This window comes from Carlito syrichta, unplaced genomic scaffold (assembly GCF_000164805.1).
Source record: "Carlito syrichta isolate Samal-C Ts95f unplaced genomic scaffold, Tarsius_syrichta-2.0.1 Scaffold304506, whole genome shotgun sequence".
In the NCBI taxonomy this organism is placed as follows: domain Eukaryota; kingdom Metazoa; phylum Chordata; class Mammalia; order Primates; family Tarsiidae; genus Carlito; species Carlito syrichta.
In genome coordinates this window covers 547810-571989 of record NW_007248602.1, presented here as the reverse complement: position 1 = coordinate 571989, position 24180 = coordinate 547810, and the positions used below count along the sequence as shown (strand labels likewise).

At 40.4% G+C, this 24180-nt stretch overlaps 1 protein-coding gene across 1 annotated transcript in view; it reads right to left on the bottom strand.

Annotated features, from left to right (window-relative positions):
- The window catches only part of LOC103262444 (ras-related protein Rab-28), a gene marked incomplete at its 3' end in the record, with an annotated part of 35636 nt that overhangs the window by 11040 nt on the left and 416 nt on the right, over window positions 1-24180 (bottom strand). The window contains 2 exon segments of the mRNA XM_021713361.1: window positions 14859-14947; window positions 19743-19883. Coding sequence (XP_021569036.1) covers window positions 14859-14947; window positions 19743-19883 — 230 coding nt within the window.

The window sequence follows — 24180 nt, the reverse complement described above, 5'->3', positions numbered from 1 at the left end:
AACATATTTTTTTCAGTTAATGGATACATCAAGCAAACAGAACCTCAGTAAGGGTATAATTAACCTTAACAGAAAAATTAACTTTATCTAATGGGCATTTATAGAATACTACAGTTAACATCAAAATACACACTCTTCTCAAGCTTTTACGAAACATTCACTGAATCTGGGCCATAAAACATACCTTAACAAACTTATAAGAAAATAAATCATACAAAACATGTTCTCAAACTGCAATGGAATTAAACTAGAAACCAGTAACAGAAAAATAACTTGAAATTTCAAAATACATAAGATTAAACAACAAATTTCTAATAGAACATGGATCAAAGAAGTCTCAAGAATAATTTTAAAATATTTTGAACCAATAAAAATGCAACCTACCAAACTTGTGGGATGCAGTAAAAACAGTGCTTAAAAGAAAATATTGGTCTTAATGCCTGTTCTTGTACCAGTACCAGGCTGTTTTGATTACTGTAGTTTTATAATAAAGTTTAAAGTCTTCCCACTTTGTTTTTTATTGTTGCTGCTGTTGTTGAGGATTGTTTTGGCTATTCGTGGTTGCAACGTTTAGAGATACTGAAACACAAGACAAGGGGCTGGTATAAGCCAAGCGTTTATTGGGGGAGAAACTCCGGGGCAAGGTCCCGTGGTCCTGGAAGATGGGTCAGGAGAGTCGTGCCCAAGGAGGGGCAGCTCGGGTTTTTAATGGTGCTGTATCTGGGTGGGTGTTGCCGGCGGCAGCGAAGTGGGGAGACAAAGCGTTTCATCCGGCGTGGGCTGGAAGCGTCAAGTCTGGCGTGGGTTGGAAGGTCCCTGTCTGGTCCTACTTGGCATCTGGTGGCAGGTTCCAGGAAGCTTCAAGTGAGGTATGCGGATGTGCGCTTGGGGTGGAGGGGGCGTATAGGGGATCGGTGGGTGGAGGGGCAGATGGGGAAAGGTTGGTGCTGCTTCCCTCCGAACCTAACATCCCAACCTCTTTGGTATAAGGGGCGCTGACTCGATCTGGCTGCTTCAAGCTGAAAGGGGGCATAGTTTTAGGGGAGGCCAGGATGGGGTGGCTCGGAGGGAAGTGGGGCATACGGATAAGGGTGCAGGAGTAGCTGAATGACTGTAACGTGAGAAATTCCTTCATGCGGGACTGCAAAAAATTCAACAGACAGGGTGCAACCATAAGTAAAAGACAGCGAAGTAGAACAGGTCCCAAGAATGGCATGACCCATTGGGTGATGCCCAAGTTACACCAAGCAGAGAAGGGCGATTCTGCGGTGGGGTTTTTTTTTTTTGCAAAGTTCGTCTCCCAGCTTTTAGAGGACGTTGACATTCTCCTCAACCAGCCCTGTTTCCTTAATGTAGAAACAGCATTCTTCCTGGAGAAACATGCAGGTTCCACCCTGGCCGGCTGTAAGGAGATCAAGGGCCCTGAGGTTCTGTAAAGTAACCCGGGCTAGAGAGGTTATTTGCCGCTGCAGGGATGCCAGGGAGCTTGTGGATGCTTCCAGAGCGGCTTAGAGTCTTTCTTCCAGTTTTTGGGAAGAAAGGAGGCTGTGTCCCAGTGCTTCCCTGCCTAGCCCTCCAGCCACTAAGGTCATGGCAAACGTGAGGGCAAGCATGAGGGGGAGAAATGTCCCACGGCTGGAGTGACGGGGAGTAGGAAAGGATTTGAGTAAGAGCTCTTCCTCAGAATAGAACATAAGCTGTGGCACAAGCATTACCTGATAGGAACAAGGGTAAGAATTATTGATAGATTTGAAGAGGGTGCCGTTACGCCAAAAGAACCCATGCCTGGGAGCAGATAGATTAGATGGCACAGGTCTGGAGATGTTGCATGTGCAGGAGCTGCCATAACAGGTATTAGAGAGGTTGCTGAGACGCCGGAACAAAGGAATGCCAGGGAATGAAAGAGGCTGGTTATTTGGCACGTTAGAGGCATTAAACAGTTGTGTGATAGGAACTGCTGCCAAAGGGGAGCGGTCTAGGGCGGCGCAAAGGACGCAGTTACTTACATCCCCAACAGAAGAGTGGTTGAGTAATGAGATACCTTCTTGTATTAAACGGAGCCAAGAAAATGGAGAAGGGTGGTCTGCACTCCGGGGGGGGAGGGTTGGTTAGCCAAAGAAGTTTCTGCTTCTGCAATAAGGCTGGGAAGTTTGTTGGGGGAGGAAAAACAAGGCGGTATGTTTGGAAAATGTGGAGTTTTCCTGATGGGTTGGAGCTTAGCCAGAAGTTGTAAACAACTCCCTCAACTCCCTGTGCCCACCTGGGATGCCAGGGATCAGAGATGGTGAAACAGGTTAGTTTTCCTGGGTGGATGAGAGGGTAGACCTTGTGCATTTTGCACCAATTATATGCACAACCCCCCTATGTCTGAGGCCATCGGTTACATTTGGCATCAGTTTGGTCATATTAGAAACAGAAGACCAGGGTTGGGGTTGCACCCAGACTGATGGAGTTCATGCTGCCTACTGAGATGTCAATGGTGACTGGTGTCTGGCACCCCCAGGGCTGGCACAGTCCGGTGCCCACAACCTGAGTAATGACTTTACCGTTAAGACTGGGCTGTTTCTTCAATGTAAAACTGCCAACGGTAGCCATCATCCGGTGGCGTTGTGTGTGAGACAGGCAGCAGAACTAGAGTGAGTAGCAGGACCCTAGGTGAGGTGAGGACGGGTAGGTCCCACCTGTTGACAATGCCAAGGGGCCCCCGTGGCCAGGGCCAATTTGAGATGGGAGACATGATGAGTGTCCCAGTAATTTGGCAGCTGTAGGGGTGGTGAGGACCACCGTGAACAGGCCAACCCACCAGGGGCTTAGAGCTTGGGGGGACAGTTGTTTGAGTAAAACTGAATCCCCGGTTGGAGGATCGTACAAACCGGATTTGATGGGTTGTCAAGAGCGACTGTGGGAAGGGTTCGTTCCGCGTGCTCCCTTAGCAACTGCCTAAGCAGAGCCAAGTAAGCAAGTAGGAAGCAAGCAGAGGTGGTGAGGAGGGTAGGTTGTGATTGATTAAAAAGGGCCTGCCACACAGCAGCTCAAAAGGGTTGAGACCCGACAGAGCACTTGGAGCCATCCTTATTCTGGAGAGGGCGAGTGGGAGGAGGGCAGGCCAGCCGAGTTTTGCCTCTAGGGTGAGCTTGGTGGTGTGTTTTTAAAATGCCGTTTGCCCTTTTTACCTTACCCGACGACTGTGGGCAGTAAGGGGTGTGGAGTTTCCAGGTAACTCCCAGGTTAGCAGCCACCTGCTGGACAACTTTGGCAGTGAAGGCGGGTCCGTTGTCCATCTGGATGTTGGCTGTAAGACCGAACCTGGGAATGATGTGTTCCAGAAGGACTAAGGCCACGACGTCAGCCATTTCCTTGGCAGTGGGGAAGACCTCGATCCAGCCTGAAAAGGTGTCCACTAGAGTGAGCAAATACAGAAATTTTTTGTGGACAGGCATATGGGTGAAGTCAATTTGCCAGTACTCGGCCGGGAGGTGGCCCTCATCTGGTGAGTGGGAATATGAGGGCGCAATCCTCCCTGTGGAGTGACAGCAGAGCAGACTGAACACACAGCATGAACCTGAGAGATAAGCCTTTTTAAACCCGTTAGATGGAATATAGGAGAGAGAAACCGATACATGGCCTCAGGTCCAGTGTGCAGAGAGCGGTGGACTTCTGTCAAAATATGGGAGGTCTGGTTTTGTGGTAGCGTAACACGATCCCCCAGCATGATCCAGTCCTGCTGTGTGACATGGCCTCCCTTGTCTAATAGGGACTGCCGTTCCTTGGGGAGGCACTGGGGTTGCAGGGAGGAAGAAAGGAAGAGGAGGGGGGATGGAGGCGCGACCTGGGTTAGTCCCCTTGCGACAGAGTCTGCCCAGGCATTGCCCTTGGCCACCTGATCTTGTGAGGTTTGATGGCCTCGACAGTGGACAATGGCAACTTCCCATGGGCTCTGCAGGGCCTGGAGTAGTTTAGAAATTAGTTTGGCATTGGTAATGGGTGTGCCCTTGGTGGTGAGATAGCCTCTTTCCTTCCAAATGGTGGCATGGGAATGAGCAATGAGGAAGGCGTATCGGGAGTCGGTGTAGATGATTACCCGCTGCCCTTTAGATAGTTCGAGAGCCCATGTAAGAGCAACAAGCTCCACTTTTTGGGAAGTGGTACCCAAAGGAAGGGGCTGGGCTCGAGAACAGAGTCAGCAGAGACGACAGCACAGGCCGCCTGCCGGTGGCCTTGTGGGGTGCAGACAGAACTACCATCCACAAACAGAGTGAGGTCTGGGGACTGAAGTGGCTGATCTGAGAGTCTGTCCCTAGGCGGAGTTAGGGCCTCCATCACCTCCGGGCAAGAGTGGGTAGGCCCTGCATCAGAGGAGGGGAGAGGGAGCAGGGACACCAGGTTAAGGGATGGTGAAGGCTTCAGAGTTACCCCCGGGTTGTCCAGGAACAACAAATGGAACTCCTGTATCCTGGAGGGGCCTAGGAGAGAGAGCATCCGATGTCCTAACAGTTTGTGGACTCTGTGAGGAGAGAAGACAGTGATATGGTGATGTAAGGAGAGTTTTAAAGCCTCCTTGGTTAGAACAGTGGCTGCCGCTAGTGCCCGTAGGCAGGGTTGCCACCCCTGAACAGTGGTATTGAGCTGTTTGGAGAGATAGGCTACCGGGCAGTGGGAAGGACCCACTGGGTGTGTTAGGACCCCCACAGCTATTCCATGGCGCTCATCTGTGAACAAACAGAAGGGCTGAGAGGGGTTAGGGAGACACAGCAGCAGTGAAGACAGGAGGGTGTTGCTGAGAGCAGCGTCACAGTGGCCCCCGGTTTTGAGAGGATATCCCTGCCAAGCAGTGGAACGGGGCAGGATGGGACAATGAGGAAGGAATGACTAAACATCCAATCACTGAGAGAACAAGGTAGAGGCGAGGTTTGAAGGGGGGCAGAAGGCTGGTCGTCGATACCAACGACCAAGACCTGGGAAGGAGATAGAGGCCCCGAAAAGGAAGGCAGAACCGAATAGGTAGCCCCCGTGTCCACGAGGAACGTGACTGACTTGCCCACTACCTGGAGCAAGACCCTGGGCTCAGCGAGGGTAATTGGGGTCCTCGAGTCCGGGCACCCTCAGCATTCCGCCAGTCTGAGCAGCTCATGGAGCGGAGCAGGCGGCTCAGCCACACCCCCGGGTGGAGGCACCGGGGCTTGGCCAGGCCAAGTGCAATCCGACTTCCAATAACCTTTTGCTTGCAGATAGGACATGGCTTACTCGGCAGACGTGGGTTAGGGCACTGCTTGGCCCAGTGGCCCTCCTGGCCACACTTGAAACAGGCTCCTGAAACAAGCACTTGAAACAGGCTCACACTTGAAACACAGCTCTGTTACCCATCTCTGGACGCCAAGAAACCCCCATACCCTGTTGCACTGGCCGCAGGGCTGCAACCAGGGTGCGGGCTTGCCCTTTAGCGGCCGGCTGGAGGCACTGCTGCCTAGTGGTTTCTGCATCTTCCTCGCGGGCATTAAAAACCTTAAAGGCCATGTTTACCAGGTCACGGACAGGGGTTTGAGGGCCATCCTCTGCCTTCTTCAGCTTTCTGCAGATATCAGGGGCGGATTGGGTAATGAAATGGGTAGCAAGAACAGTAGCCCCGGCAGGATCGTCCGAACTGAGGCGGGTGTGGAGAGTCATAGCCTCGGTGAGGTGGTTTAGAAATACAACCAGGTTTTCATTTGGGCCTTGGGTTATTTCCCTAAGTTTATCATAATTCACTACCTTTTGAGACGCTGCCTCAAGTCCGGCCTGAATGCACCGTATCATGTGATCTCTACGTCTACGTCCTATGTGGCCAGCTTGGTAGTCCCAATTGGGGTCTGTTGCCAGGATAACCTCGGCCCCCACTGGTCGTGTGTTGTCTGTTAGATGGACTTTATCTGTATACTCCTGAGCAGCGGCCATGACACGATCCCGTTCGTCGGGAGTGAGGGTAGAAGTAGAGATAACATGATTATCATGCCAAGTTAGATCATAAACCTGAGTAAGGTAACGGAACTCTTTGGCAAAGGCAGTAGGGTTGGCAGAAAACGACCCAAATCGTTTTTCAATGGCAGATAAGTTGGCCAAAGAAAAAGGGACGTGTACACACACAATGCCATCTGGGCCAGCAACCTCTGGGAGAGGACAAACAGGCGCAGGAGCAAGGGGGGTGGGGAGGGTGGTCCATACAATGCGAACGGGCATGTGCACTGACCAGAGAGGGGAGAGCGGCGGAAGGGGAGAGTCGGAAGGTGGAGGAGGAAAATGGGGATAGAGAGAGGGTGGGTTGTATGGAGGCGGGTTGGAAGAAGGAGGAGGAAGAGGATTTGGAGGATGAGGGATTGACACAGTTAAGTCTTCCAGAATATCTATGAGGGGGGAAGGCTCCAGATCAGGTGGGAGAGGCTTGTCGTACTTGGGTGGGGGGGCTGGGGCAGAGGAAGGGGAAGGGGGGCTTCCCTTTGCCACCAAGATTTGGGTCGTGGAACAATACAGACACAGAGAAGGACAGGAGCGCAGGAGCCAGAAGGCCTGAACATAGGGAATCTCTGATCATTTTTCACTGCATTTGCAGAAATCATCCAAGTCAGTGAGGATGTTAAAATCAAAAGTTCCCTCGGGTGGCCATTCGGACCTATTATTCAGTCTATACTGAGGCCAGGCCACAGTACAGAAATGGATTCGGTGTTTGCATCGAATGTCCGGGGTTAATCCCAATTTGTCAAGATTACTGAGAGGACAGTCCAGAGGCGTCTTAGAATTAGATTTGGAGGGTTGGTTACCCATGTCGATCTAAATTTCCGGGGCCTGTCTGAGTCTGAAAAGGCGTCCCAATTCAGGTAAAGACTGGCCAGACAGAGTGAAGGTCAGGATAAATGGGCGTCCCCAGGATTTATCGCTGACCGGAACAGAGGGCTTTCCCTAGCACAGCTGTGACTTCTGATAGGGAGGCCCAGAGAGGGAAAGAGAGACCAACATGGGGGTAACTCAACTCACGAAAGTCTGAGTGGAGGAGTAGGTCGGAGATTCACAGTTCAGGCGGGAGACCCCTGAGCCGGGAGGTGAGGCCTGTGTGGCTCAGTCACCTCCCAGGTTTTGGTACCAAGATGTAACGTTTGGAGATACCGAAAGAGGCACAGGACAAGGGGCTGGTATAAATCAAGCATTTATTGGGGGAGAAACTCCCGGGCGAGGTCCCCTGGTCCTGGAAGATGGGCCAGGGGAGTTGCGCCCAAGGAGGGGTGGCTCGGGTTTTTAAGGGTGCTATATCTGGGTGTTGGGGGTGGCAGCGAAGCAGGGAGACAAAGTGTCGCATCCGGCATGGGCTGGAAGCGTCGCGTCTGGCGTGGGCTGGAAGGTCCCCGTCTGGCCCTTCTCAGCAGCTGGTGGCAGGTTCCAGGAAGCTTCAAGCGAGGTATGAGGATGTGGGCTTGGGGTGGAGGGGCACATAGGGGATCGGTGGGTGGAGGGGCAGATGGGGGAAGGTTGGTGCTGCTTCCCTCCGAACCTAACAGTGGTCATTTATGTTTCCACATGAATTCCTGTATTTCCCTTTCCAGGTCTGAAAAGAATGCTGCTGGTAATTTAATGGGTACTACACTAAATCTGTAGATTGCCTTGGGTAGAATGAACATCTTAACAACGTTGATTCTTCTGACCCAAGAGCATTAAATATTTTTCCATTTGTTTGGTCATCTTTGATTTCTTTTTTTTTTTTTTTCGAGTTGAAGTTTCACTCTGTTGTCCAGACTGGAGTGCAGTGGCCGCTCCCGGCCACCGTAGCCTCTACCTGCTGGGCTCCGGCGATCCTTCCACCTCAGCCTTCCAAGTAGCTGGAACTACAGGCACGCACTACCACGCTTGGCTAATTTTTTGATTTATTGTAGAGATGAGGTCTCGCCAAGTTGCCCAGGCGGGTCTCGAATCCACGGGTTCAGGCAATTCACTCACCTCAGCCTCCCAAGACACGGGATTACAAGCTGAGCCACCGAGCCTGGCTATCTTTGATTTCTTTGAGCAGTGTTTTATAGTTTTTGTTGCAAATGTCTTTCACTTCTCTGGTTAGGAAGATGCCAAAGTATTTCTTTTGTTATTTATTTATTTTTATTTTTGTGGCTATTGTGAATGGGATTGTGCTTTTTATTTGAGTTTCTGTTTGTTTATTGTTGGTGTACAACATAGAGATTCCAGAAGTAAAATCTCGATTTCTCAACCAACTCATCTTTGACAAAGCCTCCAACAACAACCAGTGGAGAGAGGAGAACCTATTCAGTAAATGGCGCTGGGAAAAAAAAGGCTGATCACATGCTAAAGATTGAAACAGGACTCCTACCTATCACCATACACAAAAATCAACTCTAAATAGATCAAAGGCCTAAATGTAAAACCTCAAACTATAAGAACCTTAGAAAATGCAGGAGACACCCTTATAGAAATTGGAACTGGCAACCAATTATTGATCAAAACCCCAAGTGCCTACACCATAAGAGATAAGACAGACAAGCAGGACCTCCTCAAACTCACAACTTCTGTAAAGTCAAAGAAACCACTGAGAGAGCAGGGAGACAGCCCACAGACTGGGAAAAAATATTTGCCAACTGTATGTCTGACAAAGGCCTAACATCTGGGATCTACAAGGAACTCAAACATGCCGAAAAGGCAAAAACAAACATCCCCATTACATAGTAGGCAAAAGATATGAATAGACATTTCTCAGAAGAAGACATATGAGCAGCCAACAGATACATGAAAAAATGCTCAGCCTCACTAATCAATAAAGAAATGCAAATTAAAACCACACTGAGATACCACCTAATTCCAGTCAGGATGGCCATCATCAACAACTCAAAAAACAACAGATGCTGGGGAGGATGCAGGGAAAAGGGAACACTTCTACACTGTTGGTGGAAGTGTAAACTAGTACAGCCTTTGTGGAAAACAGTTTGGCGATTCCTAAAAGATCTAAAAATCGACCTTCCATACGACCCCACAATCCCCTAGTGGGAATATACCCAGAGGAACTCAAATCACTCTATGAAAAAGATACCTGCACATGCATGTTTACTGCAGCATAATTCACAATAGCAAAAACATAGAACCAAGCATACTGCCTACTGAAAGAGGATTGGATTTTTAAAATGTGGTACACATACATGATGAAATATTACACAACCATAAAGAAGGACAAAATTATGAATTTCACAGTTATTCAGATGGACTTAGAGTCTATAATATTGAGTGCTCTATCACAGAAACAAAGAACTGAGTATCACATGTTCTCACTCATAAGCGAACCTTGAACAATTTTTATGATACTATAAGAAAGGGACTGGCAGCAATGGGAAACTGCCAGGGGAGGGAGGGGCACACCTCATCCACAAGGGTACCTACATAATGAACATTTGTACCTAACTCTGAATTGTATCCCACATCTTTAAAATAAAAAATGTTTAAAAAGTAAATGTTTAGCAGTGAAGGTACGTTTTAGAAAAGATCAATAATGTACGCTTTCACTGTAGAAAACCAGAAGAGCAATTTCAAACTAATGCAAGCAGAAGGAAATAATAATAATTAAAACAGAACTTACTGAAACTGAAAAAAGGAAAACAACAGAGAAAAATCAACAAAACCAAAAGCTATTTTCTCAAAAAGTTAGACTAACCAAAATAAAGAGGAGGAGGACACACATCACGCATTCCCAATACCAGAAATGAATGAAGGATCATTACTACTGATCCCAAGACCTCAAAGGACAATAATATAAACAATTTTATGAACACAAATTTGATAACATAAGTGAAATGGATCAATTCTTTGAAAGACACATTACCAAAACTATTGACTCTTGAACCTCTACCCAACAGCATTAGCAAAAAATAAAAAAATAAAAGCCAGACCTCTAAGTACCAACCTCTTCAGGAGCCTATGATATAAGCCCCCTCAAATCCCTAAATCTCTCACCACATTAATCAATTCAGAACTCTTCTGACTGCTTCCAGAAAATTATCAGAATCATTCCAGCTACAAGAAAAGTAAAACTCTTCAGAAACGCAACACATATTGGCCTCAACTGAAGTTTGCAACAATCTACTTTGGGGCTGTTGGATCTCATTTTTTTGACAATCTTGTGCTTCTCCAAATCCATCACCATGTCTCATGTCCCATATACCTTTTGTTATCACCCATCTATCCGCCCTTTATCTTTTTCCTATGTCATCATTCCCGTACCATCCTGTGCTTCCACTTTCCAAATTACCCTTCAACAGCACCTCTTCTTCTCAAACCTTTGTATGTGCTCTTTGGGAGTCAGATTTCAAATATAGTAAGTCCATCTGTATCTTCATATTCCTCAACAATAATGCCCTCTATTTTTTATGCCTTAACTGCAGTTCCCCACTCTTCAACTCCATCCCTTCTCTTTATAAACTTCAAGACTTTTATTAGGTGTTACATAAGGTTAGTTTACACGGTATGTTGCTGTCATCTATTTCATTTATTATAATATTTAATTAGCATAGCTAATAAATCAAATGGGTACTGTTTTCAAAGTAATATTTGGCAACAGTTTTAAAAGAACACCAGTGACAACTCCTGTCTTGTAATGTACTGCATAGATTTAGTTCTATAATTTAACAGGCACTAAACACAGTACACATACTATTTAACCTTCTCAAAAATGTAAGTTTTCTCCATTCCCAAAATGTGGGGTTTTTTCAAAACTCCCTGATTTACAAGGCAAGTAATCTACTTTAGTTTTTATTTATACATAGAAATGAATCAAACCATACAGATAAGACAGCAACAACAAATTTCCTAACACACAATCTATAAGAAACACTAACACAAAAGAAGTCTATAAATATAATCAGCTATAACCAAATATTTGGGCAAATATCCAACCAAAAAATTCACAGTAAAAGAGAACAGAGAGTCTCAGGAGTCTAGTTTTGAAATGTGCTCCCTCTCCCCTGTTGTCATACAGGGACCAAACACTTTTGCTGGTAGTTGACAGGCAGGCTCATCGCCATGAGGGACAGACACACAATAGTAGTTGTGTTCTACCTCACAAATGACTACACTTCATTGAGTTTATGCTCAGTGGGGCAGTGTTTGCAAACCACTTAGATTCCAGTACAGAAAGAGCTACAAAAATGAAACATCCAGTCCTTCTCTGAGGTTTGTTATTAGCCTGTGTTAGCCACAGGTTACAGGGCACTAAACACTATGTACTGTGTGTTTGCTCCTAACCACTATGAAAAATAGCCTATAACATCTTTCTAAAGACTCCTAGAAATTTTTAAGTTAATTTAAAATCTGGGACTTTGGGGCATATTTCAATTCTTAGAATTCGTTCTTGTCAAAATACCTCACTAATTCTTTTTTGGGTGTCAATTCAATTTGGTTTTGACCAACACTTTCAATAGACTATTGCTAAAGTTTAATGTTACTAGGGGAGGGGGAGTGAAGAGGGTAAAATAAATCAGTTTTATTTGGATCAAGTTAATGCTCAACCTACAAATAAGCTTCTTCCTATTTGCTAAGAAATGCTTTTAAAAAACAGATTCACTCGCTTAACAGACCAGACATGCATAAGATAGTTATTTCAATATATAATAGAGAAGCTACAGAACCGAAAACAAAATCCTAAATAACACGTTAAATTGATATCCTCAAACAGCTTGTCTAAACATTACTTGTGAAAGATCTATGCCCGGTAGCATGTGTTGTATCAAAATCCAAAGTACTCAAGAGATAGACAATATAAAGCAACTACAACTCCAGAAGACCTACTTTGAAGAATAACTAGATTTGACCAAATAATGTAAAGCCATGAAGTATACTAAAATGCTATTGGAATGCTTTTTGAAACATTGTTTTTGAAAAATAACACGTTACCTAATTTATGGTAGTGAATAATGAGTCAGAAATCCTCTGGCCTGGACATAAAATGTATATATACTTTAACAAAGGAGACTATTGGTAAATGTACTTTAAAGTGGAATCTCTGGAAAGCAGAAAAAACATACTATATGACCATTGATTTTTGACAATTCATATCATCATCTCAAAATTCCCAGTTTCCTGGGACAATGTCATAGAAACGTTTGTGGCTTTCTCAGAAACGTAGTATCACATTGACGCTTAGTAAAAATTGGGTATATGCTTATAACAGTCACAGAAATTGTAAAGTATAAACAATATAAGGTACTGGTAAAAGAGAAAAAAGTTAACATGTACCTTTAAGATAGAAACCCTATAAGATAAGTTCTAAGAAGGTATATAACATTCCACTTTCTCCCAATAAATAAAGTACCTTAGAAGAGAATGGAAATAGTTTACTAAATTTAAGTACACTCAAAAAATATGAAAATTTCTATAAATTTTCTCATTAATGTTTGCTGATTAGAGGCAGCTATATAATAACAAACTATACTTTGTCAAATTGATTTAAGAAGATGGTTGTACAATACTGTGAATGCACTAAATGCCACTGATTATACACTTTAGAATGGTTAAGTTTTATACAATGTGACTTTCACATCAACATTGATTTTTATATCACAGTAATAAATTTCAAATAATTTAAATAAATTTTTAAATGATTTGAAGTAAGGTAGAATTCATAGAATCCAATTCATGAACTTTGTTCCCTTAATTCTTAAGTGAAGAAAAATGTACTAATTGAATTTTATATTACTTTTTACCATGAAATACATAAAGTCCTCTGTTCTCCACCAACTCTAGCTTTACCTCTAAAATACAAAAAGTTATTCTATTTGACACTAAGAGTCAAATATTATTAGAAGTCAAACTAATCTAATTTTCATTGAAAATTTTTTAAAAATACCATACGTGGCCTTAAAAAGTCATAAGCAAAGAGGAAAGAGGGTTATTTTCAAATTCCACTTTACCAACTACGTGAGTGAAACAAGGATTGTGGCTTCCCACAAACCTCTGTCCAGCAAGTTTTCTTTAGTTTATTATCCACTTTAAACCTGATCAATTTAAAACAGAAAAAAAAATTGAACAACAAAAAAGTCAGACACAAAAATCTGAGATGTATTTCTTAAGAGAAAAATGAATATGCATAAAACATCAAACCATTTGACCACAGACGAAAATGCTAAACATAAGCAGAAAGATTTTACAGGAGACAAAGAATAAAGTGTTTTAAGAGCCGAATCTATATATCAGCAATCCAAAAAAACAAAACTCTGGGCCTTTATACATAACTCAGAACCATATAAGCCAAATTTATCCATCCTTGGATATTTTACAAAATAAGTACAAATCTATTTTCCATCTAAAGTTAAAGCAATGGTATTTGATAAGAATCAAACTTTGTACAGCAGCGTGCTCAATACTGTATATCTCCATTCTATACATTCACTTATTATGAGCAACAGAGTTCCACATAGCAACGTTATACTTCTCCCACTTGAGACCAAACTCCAAGGAACTAAATGAAGATTCTGAGTATTATCCTTATAATGCCTGATGATATAGAAGAAACACACTAAACAAAAGTAGAAGAAAAAGCAAAAACAAAAATATAGCACATCAATTACTACAGACAAGGCTCATGTACTTTATCTTCTGCTATTTGCCATATACTTTACTTCCTCAGATGATCGTATTCAATGGCATTACTATATTTCTTCTTCTTTTTTTTTTTTTTTTTTTGAGTTGGAGTCTCACTCTATCGCCCAGACTGGAGTGCAGTGGCCACTCCCAGCCACCACAGCCTCAACCTGCAGTACTCCGGCGTTCTTTCCGCATCAGCCTTCCAAGTAGCTGGAACTACAGGCGCACGCTACCCTGCCCGGCTAATTTTTTTTTATTTATTGTAGAGAAGAGGTCTCGTCAAATTTCCCTGGTGGGTCTCGAACCCGCGGGCTCAGGCAATCCACTCACCTCAGCCTCCCAAATCGCGGGATTACAGGCTAAGCCACGGAGCCCGCCTGGCATTACTATATTTCTAAAGTCTCTGTTATTAAATAAAAAGGAATCTGCCACAGAATTAAAAAGATAATTACTCTTCAATGAACATGTTCAAACAGACAAAAATAATTAGCTTTTTAAAGTATATTAGTACTGTTCATATTTTCTACTTGTATAATAATTTTATTGAAAACTTATAAATTATGTCTATACAAGCTCATGTTGCCAAATAATTTTTATGCAATTATCCAAGTGATTTTTCTTACTCTACATATTTTCTTCTGAAAAATATATCATTATCATATTAACTTGCTATCTGAGTCTCATACTTATAATTAGGCAACTTAGTTATCTGATACAAAAAATTGATATATCTATTAAACCCCAAAAACTATACATATTTAGCAGACCAATACATACCACAAAAATATAGACACAGAGATATGCTTTTTTGTCCTTGCAACTTCAAATAAAATTAAATTTTCTCCTTCTATATTTTTCAGTCAGTTTATATGAAAGTAATATCTATAACCTAATCAGCTACTAAATATCAAATAAATATCAAAGTATCATTTATCACTGCATTTACTCAACTGCTAACACTAACAGCTAGCAATATGAAAGCTGCTAAGAGTTTTCCAGTGCCCACCAGTGTCACCAGTTTCCTCACCCAAATCATTTCAAATGTACTCTGTGGAGAATAAAATGCAAGGATTAGCACAAATGCAAAATTAGTCTGTCTACATATCAGATGGAAATCAAGTTAGAAAGAATGTGTGTGTGTGTGTGTGTGCGCGCGCGCGCGCACGCGTGTGTGTGAGTGCGCGTGCGCGCACGCACATGTCTACACATATGTTTATAAAGGACGTATTTTCAATACTGGGATAATCATAAAATTCATTTCATACCTGTGCTCCATAGATATATTTATCCAACATCTTGCCTCCTATTGTCTGCCCTCCTATATCCCAAACTTGAAGAGTAACATTCAAATTTCCTAGAATATAAAAAAATATAAAAATAAGAATACAAAAAATGTTAGGTAACAATATGACAACTGAACACAGTTTCAAAAAACACTGTGTCATGGTGAGAAATTCTGAATCCAATTTGCCTTTTATTCTGTAGGCTTATATGATCAGATATTTGAAAATCAAATCTTTATATACTTAACCACCCGGTTGCACATGTGATTTTGCTGTAGATTCTAAACTCTATGGGTTTTTAAACTCATAGAATAATGATGCACACTACAAAAATGCATGCATAATTTCAACTCAAATGAATATTTTTAATGTAAATGACAACTATTATGTGTAATAGTAAATTAAACATAGTCAAAAAATTAGTTGTTTTAAAATGTAACCCATAAAATAGAAAGGCTTTTGATGACTGTTCAGAACTACTGTAGGAAACATGCAGTATATCACTAAATGCTATAATGTATCCATACCTGTTTGAAGCATTTCCATTGAAACAAATTATATGAGCTTCCAAGCCTTCATAAAATAATGTAACTTGTTATCTTCCCCATACAAGCATATAAAAGCATTCTAAAAGGCGAACTTTAAAATTATCTTGTACATCTTGTAAAATATTTGTTTTGATTGATACAAAAGTGTAAGAAATAAACTCTTCTCTCTTATCACTGCAACTAACGAGTGAGCAAAAATAGCCAAACTATGCTTTTCAAACTATTCTCACAAAAGTATGTCATTTTCTCCAAAAATCTCAATTAGCACCTTCTGAATGATTTGCAGATCCAAAAAATCCAATATTAAAACTTAGGAACAAAAAAAAAAGTCTCACTTCATAAACAAAAAAGGATTATAAAAACATAAATTTATATACCAATGTAAAACACTAAAATCAGAGAATATTAGCCACCCATTTTAACTAAGCAAATGAGAAGAAAGTAACACAATAGATTAACCAGCAAAAAGTTTTACCCTGAGAGCAACATTTTATGAGTTTGTATTACAATCTTCCCATTAGTTCAATGTAGGTTTGTTCCATCTGCCACCATGCAGAGGAATTCTGTGAGGAACTTCCATTAGCATTAACGAGAACCACTGAAGTTTATCACTGTCATGCCCACAGACACACACTTTCAATGCTCACAGCAACCACTGAAATGTTCTTAAAGGTCTGTGAATGTGAAAATTAGAATGTCACAGACGAAGATTTGTCCAAAACCTTGTATAAACCAATTTCTTAAATATCTAAATTTTTTGAGATTCATAGTTGAAATCATTCTCCTATAATGCAGTCTCAGATTAATTGGGTGAGAAAGGGCTAGCATTCACTAGAGTTACATAAGTTTCTGAAGCCCCTAGACAAAAAGACAGTAATCTACTCATTTTACTTACAAAACTCTTTTGCTTACATCCTTTGTTAAGTCATTTGTTTACATCCAAAGATGGTGCTTAACAATGTTAACTTTTCCCTATCACTTAACCTCATATCAAGAAATTTGCCTTTTTACTTTCCTTTTCTTTTTGATATTCAGATAACAACTGAATTAGGTGTTGTAAACACTTCAACTATAACTTTAGGAATATGATCCTCATTACATGTTTCCAAATTCTGATTACAATCATAAAGGACTCTAAATCATTTATTTAATTGCCTCTCATCTAAGAGGTTCTAATTCATGTGTTGAGGGCACTTTTTAAATCCATACGTTTTCAAACACTGTTGTTGCTGTTGCTTTTTTCCCCTAATATATAGATACTAGTGACTCAAAAATAAAAACAGCTATGCATTACTGATAGTCTACTAATACAGAATGCTAGCAAAAAAAATTAATCAGTATAGCTTTAACAAATGTCTATAAGGTAGGTCTAGAAAATATATTTATAACTTCTCGTGGATTTTAGGCTAATTAACACAGTAAACTCAAAATAAATGTTAATTTTGTTCCTATTTGAGAAACAAAATCACATATAGATATAATTCAAATCAATATTCATTTTAATTTTTGCAAGCATAAATACATGAAGTCTCCTAGTATATTTTTGAGATGACATGCCTATAAAGGTATATAAGGACATTTAAATCATCAATATTAAAAATTTTTCAAAATCAAGAATCCATCTACTTTATAAACTAGCAACTAATTAGGAAAATATGGAAATTCCCGGAAATCTAATCCCAAATGCAAAATGCTATTACAAAATTCCTGCTTCTGTGTAAGAAATGACATAAAACTAGGGGAAAAAATAAAATAAATGAGGTGACAAAACACAGGTAAGTTGCTTTTGGTAGGCATCAAAGCTACCAAGAGGATTCAACAGTGACCTTGTAAAAGTACACTCGGTGCCTTGGTTAACCTTACTTAAAGTGCAGCATAGTCAAGATGGAACTAAAAACACAACTCTGCCCACTTCTTGTACTAAAGACTTAGAAATCCTTTTCACAGTAGAACGCTGTTTACTGGACTGTACCCACAAGCTTCCTGAAAGTATTTTGACTAAGGCTCTTAAGAAGCTCTATCAGCAGAATCTCTGACTAACAGATACACTATTTTAAGCAGTAAATCTGCACAGTGGTTGCATCCAGACTATACAGCATACCGGATCATGAACTATACTAAAATGGATGAGTATGTGCAAAGTAATGACCTTGAAAACTTGCATGAAGAGAATGTGAATAGATGGACAGGAGGTTAACATCCCTCACAATCTGACTGGCCAGAGAACTTACTAGACTACTGACAAATATTAGATTCACCTATTATACTTCTTTTTTATAAACTTAATAAGGCTGTACTGTTTTATTTAGCAAATTATATAAATATCCATCATCCTACATTTGACACTTGAATGAACAAATTAAAATTAGGTTTAAGGTATATACAGGATATATTATAAATCTTGCAATTTATTCACCTCATTTCTTAATATACCTATTAATTATATAAAAAGATACATTAAAATAATTTTTTCCTACTAAAATTTTGACTACAATTTTGGGTTTATTAAGCAGCAAAAAACCAATTGCCTTTAAAAAATATAGAATTTTTTTCTGGAACTCTGCCCATCAAAATAAAAACTTAATCAGGGAAATTAAAATATATAGTCATTCAGAATATACGTGCCTTAATGTCATTTTTAACTTAAGTATGTTCAAAGTATAAAATACTATGCTATAAATTTGGATTTCAAGAATATCAAATTTTTTTTTACAAAGTACTCAAAATTTTTTAATTGGTAGGACTGCGTAATATGTCAGAAATCATCACAAATATCACATATATAAAACGTCTAAAACCAGTATTTGTTTTGAACATTTGAGTAGATGCTTGTTCCTTTATTTAAGCCTTTCAATTAAAAAAAAAAACATAAAAGTTAAAACTAATAAGACAAAAAGTCAGTGCTTTTGCCAATTAGGCATCAAAACAAAATAGCTAACAACCAAATACTATATTGAGGTTCTCTGTGTACAAGAACTGGCATCTCTGAAGAAACTGTTACAAAAATAAGTTTCTAGCAAGTATATTATATGATTTGTGCATGCATTCTGCTAGGACCACTGTAAATATTCTGAAAGAAGCACTGATTACCCATAAGGGTGAGAATGAAATTACAATGACATTTTCCATTTTGAATACACTAAAACATATAAATGAAACAAAACATACAAATGTTTCTCATTAACCCTCTCCTTGAACAATAAACCACTAATGAAAAAAATGGAATTTTTTTTTCTGTATCTCCTAATTTATTTCACTGGTAGCCAAATACAAACCACCACAAAATATGATAGGGTATATTACTAATGATATATGAAAAATACCTCCAATTACCAGAGTTTTCATTTGCTGCTCTAAAACCTTCATAGGGAGTTGTCTGATAAATGGGGTGTTTGAGAGGTTAACATCTTTCAATACTTTTGGAATTTATTAAACCCCTTACTACTAAATCATTCCCATTTCAGCATATGAATCTGACAATACACTTTCAACTGTTTTATTAAAATGTGTTTCCGCATAGAGGAGAGGGATGGGCAGTTTATAAAGTCAATCAAGATAAACTGCTTTTCATAAACACTTTAAACATTTAATTTAGCCATTGAAATGGAAAAGACAGAGCATTTTAAAGCCCCAATTGTTCAGAAACTAACTTAAAACATAAACCACTCTTTTTTGTGTTATTATTTCTCTGTATTTCCCACAAAATGTGCTGCAACTGGCATCTAAATAGTTTCTTTGCATGGTGGACTGAAACATCTTGAATGCTCAAACTGTATTTTTATGAGTGCCTAGGGACCCTAAATTTTAGTGGTCTATTAAATGCCAGCAATTTCATGCTGCCTTGCATAAAACAGCATTCACATATTAGAGTACAGAAGTTCCATAGCTACATTATACTACCGTTCCAACTTTTAAACAAAAAAACTGAAGCAGAGGCAAATAGAAGTAATATTTTAAAAAATAATCCTTCCCAATCTTTTCACATTTAGTTAATACAGCATCTGTTGACAAATATACAGCACTAAATTTTTTAAAAGCTTTCTGGAATTTTATAAGCAACTGTAGTTTGTCCTTGAAAAATGTATAGTAGCCAAAAACAGTGAGGGAGTAGAAGAGTGTGTAAACTTTTTCTCACATCCAGGGACAATGTGCCTTCACGGTAGACTGTGATGAAAATTAATCTCCCTAAGATAGATTTACTGATTACATATATTTTCATGCACCAGTAGCCCCTAAATTTATTTTATACAGTTCTGGCTAATGCCACTTATTGTCAGATTGTACACTCTTGTACGTAAAGATTTTTTTAGTCTCTTACCTGGCAATGTTATCCTTCTCAAAAAGAAATCCAGTCCTATAGTTTGTTTGTACTGTTTCCCAAAAGTTTCTTGAGCAAAATAGGTAGCTAGGGAGGTCTAAAAAAATGATGCAGAGAATACCAGAATGAATTTTTGTTTAAGAAATGTAAACGTAAGACCACTATTAAATCTTATTAAGTAATCTTAACATTTATACTCCAATTAATCCAACAAGCACCTTTTTAAGCAGTTCTAATCAGCTACAAGGGAAGGATGGACTTAAATCCACCAGGTAAATTTCACTAGTCAGGAGTAATCAGTGGAGACAACAGACTACTAATCACTACGATTTCTTTAACTCTCCAGATTGTCAAATTCCTTTCTGCTAGAAATTAGAATTTGAGAATTCTCAAGGGAAAAAACAAACAACACAATTAAAGATCTTAAGCATATCAGTTCAATAAAAATTTCAGAGAACTCTAAGCTTCACTGCTGAGGTAAGTATTCTTGTGGTAGCTGTGCCCTCAGCCAATAATCAGCACTAATAAAGGAAGGGGAAATGCACTTATAGAATTTTTTCCCCCACACAAAAAAACCCATTTTAAGTGTCTAATTTTTCTCTGTATTAAAGACGTTAAAGGAAAATGATTCTATAGAATGACTATGATAATATGCATCTTTTAAATAAAGAAGTTAGTATTTTTCAAGATTAGTTCAAAGCAGGCAAAATAAATATTCTCCATCCAAGAACCATAATGCTAAAAAGTCGCAACATATTATAACCAGAAGAGATACACATTAACTTTTTTTAATAAAAACTAAAAGTTTTAGTCAGAAACTCTGAAGTTTTCTTTTAGAGTACCATTTCTCAATAAAGAAAAATCATTTTGGTAACAACTAACATAACTCAATAACTCAAAGACTTTCTAAACATTTTAGATGCATTATTTTTATTAAGTAAACTTCCCCCAAAAGGAGAGAAAGGTAGCTTCAATAAGCTTTTATGCTCTTCAAGACAGACTCCCTGCATTAGGGGAAAATAGTCCTTTTTTATTTTATAAGTCAAAATTAGAGTTCATTTCAACTCTTAAAATGAAAACTAAGATAAAATTTCCAAGATAGCTTATTATACTTCACTGACGTAAGTACAACAGTGCAAAAGAAAACTTGGCCAAACTTCAATTCCTTTTTAACAGGATGATCTAAAATTCCTTTTACACAGAATCATATTTTCACACAAATGGCAATTTGCATACCCTAACTCTAATTATTTTAGTATTTAAATGACCAGCATTTGTAATAAATACCTAAGATATCTATCTGGCCAAGTTTTTATTGAGCACCACCCTATGAAAGATGTTCTGCTAGACATTTACAAACAAAGTCGCCACCTTTGTGACATCCTTGAAGCATGTAATATCAAAACCGAGAGAACAGAAAACAGGTAAGCATTTCCTTTTAAAGACGTTTTTCATTCACCCTTAATTAAGTCACCAAGCTTGTCTAACTTAAAGCATAAAACCTGTAAAGAGTTTCAGAAACTAGAGAAAAATAACTCATTTTTATATTAAGGAATATTCAGAAAAAGTCAAAGTAAAGTCCCTTTCCTGGAAAAAGGATTTCTAGATTTTGAAAGCCTTGCCCTCACACTTTTGAGGCAAACACAAAGCTAGGATTTCCAAACTGAAGAAGATAAACTGTCAAAAGACAGGTCATTAGGAATACACAGAATATTAAAATAAGTTAGCATCTCCTAACATATCTTGATATAAAAATTGAACAGATAATTAATTGAACCAATGCGGGGGGGAGACTTCCTGTTCAATTATCTAGACTTCATGCCATCTGTCACATTCAATAATTTCTCAAGTCAGGAAACAAATGCCCTTCTTAAACAATTACAAGTATGAAGTGAACAACCAGCTACCATATCTGATATACTTTAATCGGAGTCTCAATATTTTTTGGTTTGGAAAAACTTCTGCTAACAATTTTTGGACCATACTACTTTTACTAACTCCGAAAAGACACCAAAATAGAATGTTTTGCCTCAAAAATCATCTTAAGAGAATATTTAATAGAATCAAAAGTATGACTCAGAACATGAAATAAATAGAAACACGTGTTACTAGAGGGAGGAGATAAATTTCTTTTGGAGAAACTGTTAGAGGTCATCTCAATACTCTACTGCTTCTGTCAGTGTGTACAGAAATGACCACAGTTAGAACCAGCAGGAAAAACTAATGGTAAAAAAAGCAGCCAAGAGTTAAATCAAGATACAAATAAGGGTGAAAAAGAGGCTGAGTTCACAAAAGGACAATGAAGAAAAAAGAACAAAAGCATTGGTGACTGCCAATAATTTGAGAACTGAATAGACTATGGGGGAAAAATGCTTGATATAAGAATAATGAAAGAAGGTTAGGTGTCAGATGTTTGTGTCAGAAAACTTCTTGCAGGAAAAGTTGTTGTGAATTTAAAGTAGATTAAGTCTATTTTAGTCAAGATGATGAAGACTAACAGTCCCATAAAAAAAAAAAAAATCACTATCATTCTTTGAAGTTAAATGATAGTTGTAATTGAACATGAAAGTGAAAAAAATTATGCTTTGTCCCACACTAGGCAAAAATTTTAACAGCATTGAAAGTCTAATTATTTACACCAAATGAGTAACTGGGGTAAAACATGCATGACAGACTAAATAACAAACAAATACAAAATTATGAACAAATTTCAACTGCGTAATACATACACAGCAGATAAATACTGAAAGAAAAATAAGCAAAAGTTTAAAAAACCATGATAGCAAGTAGATATGAATTAAGCTATATAGGCTGTCATTATAACTCTAAATGAAAAATAAGCTCAGTTATAAATTGAATGCAGTAAGATGTAGGAAACAAATTAGGCCCCTTTAAAGGAAAGGGTTTCAGAAACTAGAGAAAAATAACTCATTTTTATATTAAGGAATATTCAGAAAAAGTCAAAGTAAAGTCCCTTTCCTGGAAAAAGGATTTCTAGATTTTGAAAGCCTTGCCCTCACACTTGTGAGGCAAACACAAAGCTAGGATTTCCAAACTGAAGAAGATAAACTGATAAGAAAACTATTAAAAAATCTATCTTAAACTTTTTATTGAATAAAAACAATGCTGTTAGAAACAATGCTGCTTTATTTATAACAATTCACTCATTAAAGTTTAAGTGTACAAAAATTCATATGACACTTTATAAAGAAAAGTGACCCCAAGATATTTTCTTCCTCAAAGTGTTTAAAGATAATCACAGCATGCTGTTTTCCTTGGCAATAAAAAACCAATGACAAAGGACCCAGAAAGACAAGAAAGAAGCCGCAGAATGCTCCGAATTCTGCACCAGCATGACACCTTTCCCAGGTGCCCTCGAAACGCAAACGTTCAGTGCCTCCTGCCAGCAATGATGCAAAGAGAAGGGGACGCCACAGAAACCAGGGTCCAGACTACGACCAGCAACGTGGAAACGCGAAGCAGAAAACAGGACACGGGCAACATAACAACCTGCGTCTCTGAAGAGGAAGGTGGGGAAAAGAAGGAGAGGGAAGCGAGACAGACTTCAGCTCAGAAAGTGTCGACCCTTCGACGGGCACCGACGTAGGAAGGCACCCGGGCAGACTCTCCACGCGGCCGGGAGGGAGAGGCCCAAGCCTCCTCCAAGACCTCGTGGCCCCCCTCCCTCGAGCGAGTGCCAGGCACTGCCACCCCATTTCAGGAGAGCCACGACCCTGGGTTAGGAAGCCCTGCCTAGGAGACATGGGCACGGACTGGGTGGGGCCTGGCAGTCTCCCTCGGCCGTCTCCAGGGGCTAGACTTCAAGGCAGGACCCCCTGGGTCAGGCTGGCCACTCTGCCCTCAGCCATCAACCCCGGACCGGAGCTCCACAAGCATCTGCTGCCTGACTGCTGGCACTAGCAGGTGCGGTGTGGGGAACAAAGGCAAGGGGCAGGTAGGCTACCGAAGTAGCAACTCGTGCTTGTGGCATGCACTGTCTTCTACGCTCTGCAGGCGTATTTCCACATGTAACGTGTGTTTTTACATGTCTCCCTCGCAGCGCCCCTGCCAGTGCCCCCTTGCAGGCGAAGCACAGGTGGGTGAGCCATCTGCCCTCGGTGCCCCGGCCGCTGGGCGTCGGAGCCCGAGTTCCCGCCCAGGCAATCCGAGGGCAGCTCGCCACAAAAACGGCGAAGGGAGGGCGGGGGAGGGGCGAAAGTGTGGCCAGGGCTGCGAGTCGAGGAGGCCGGAGGATGCCGGGCAGATCCCCGCCAGTTCGGAGGGGCGAGACGCCGCAAAGCTCCCCAGGGAGGCTCCACGCCGGTCCGCATGTTGCAGAAGTCCGGGACCAGGCAGGGAATTGGGAAGCGACTTGTCTTTCTGTTTCTGTGGTGCTGCGTTTGCTTCCAAGGGCGTGCCGGGCGGCTCTCGCCAGCCC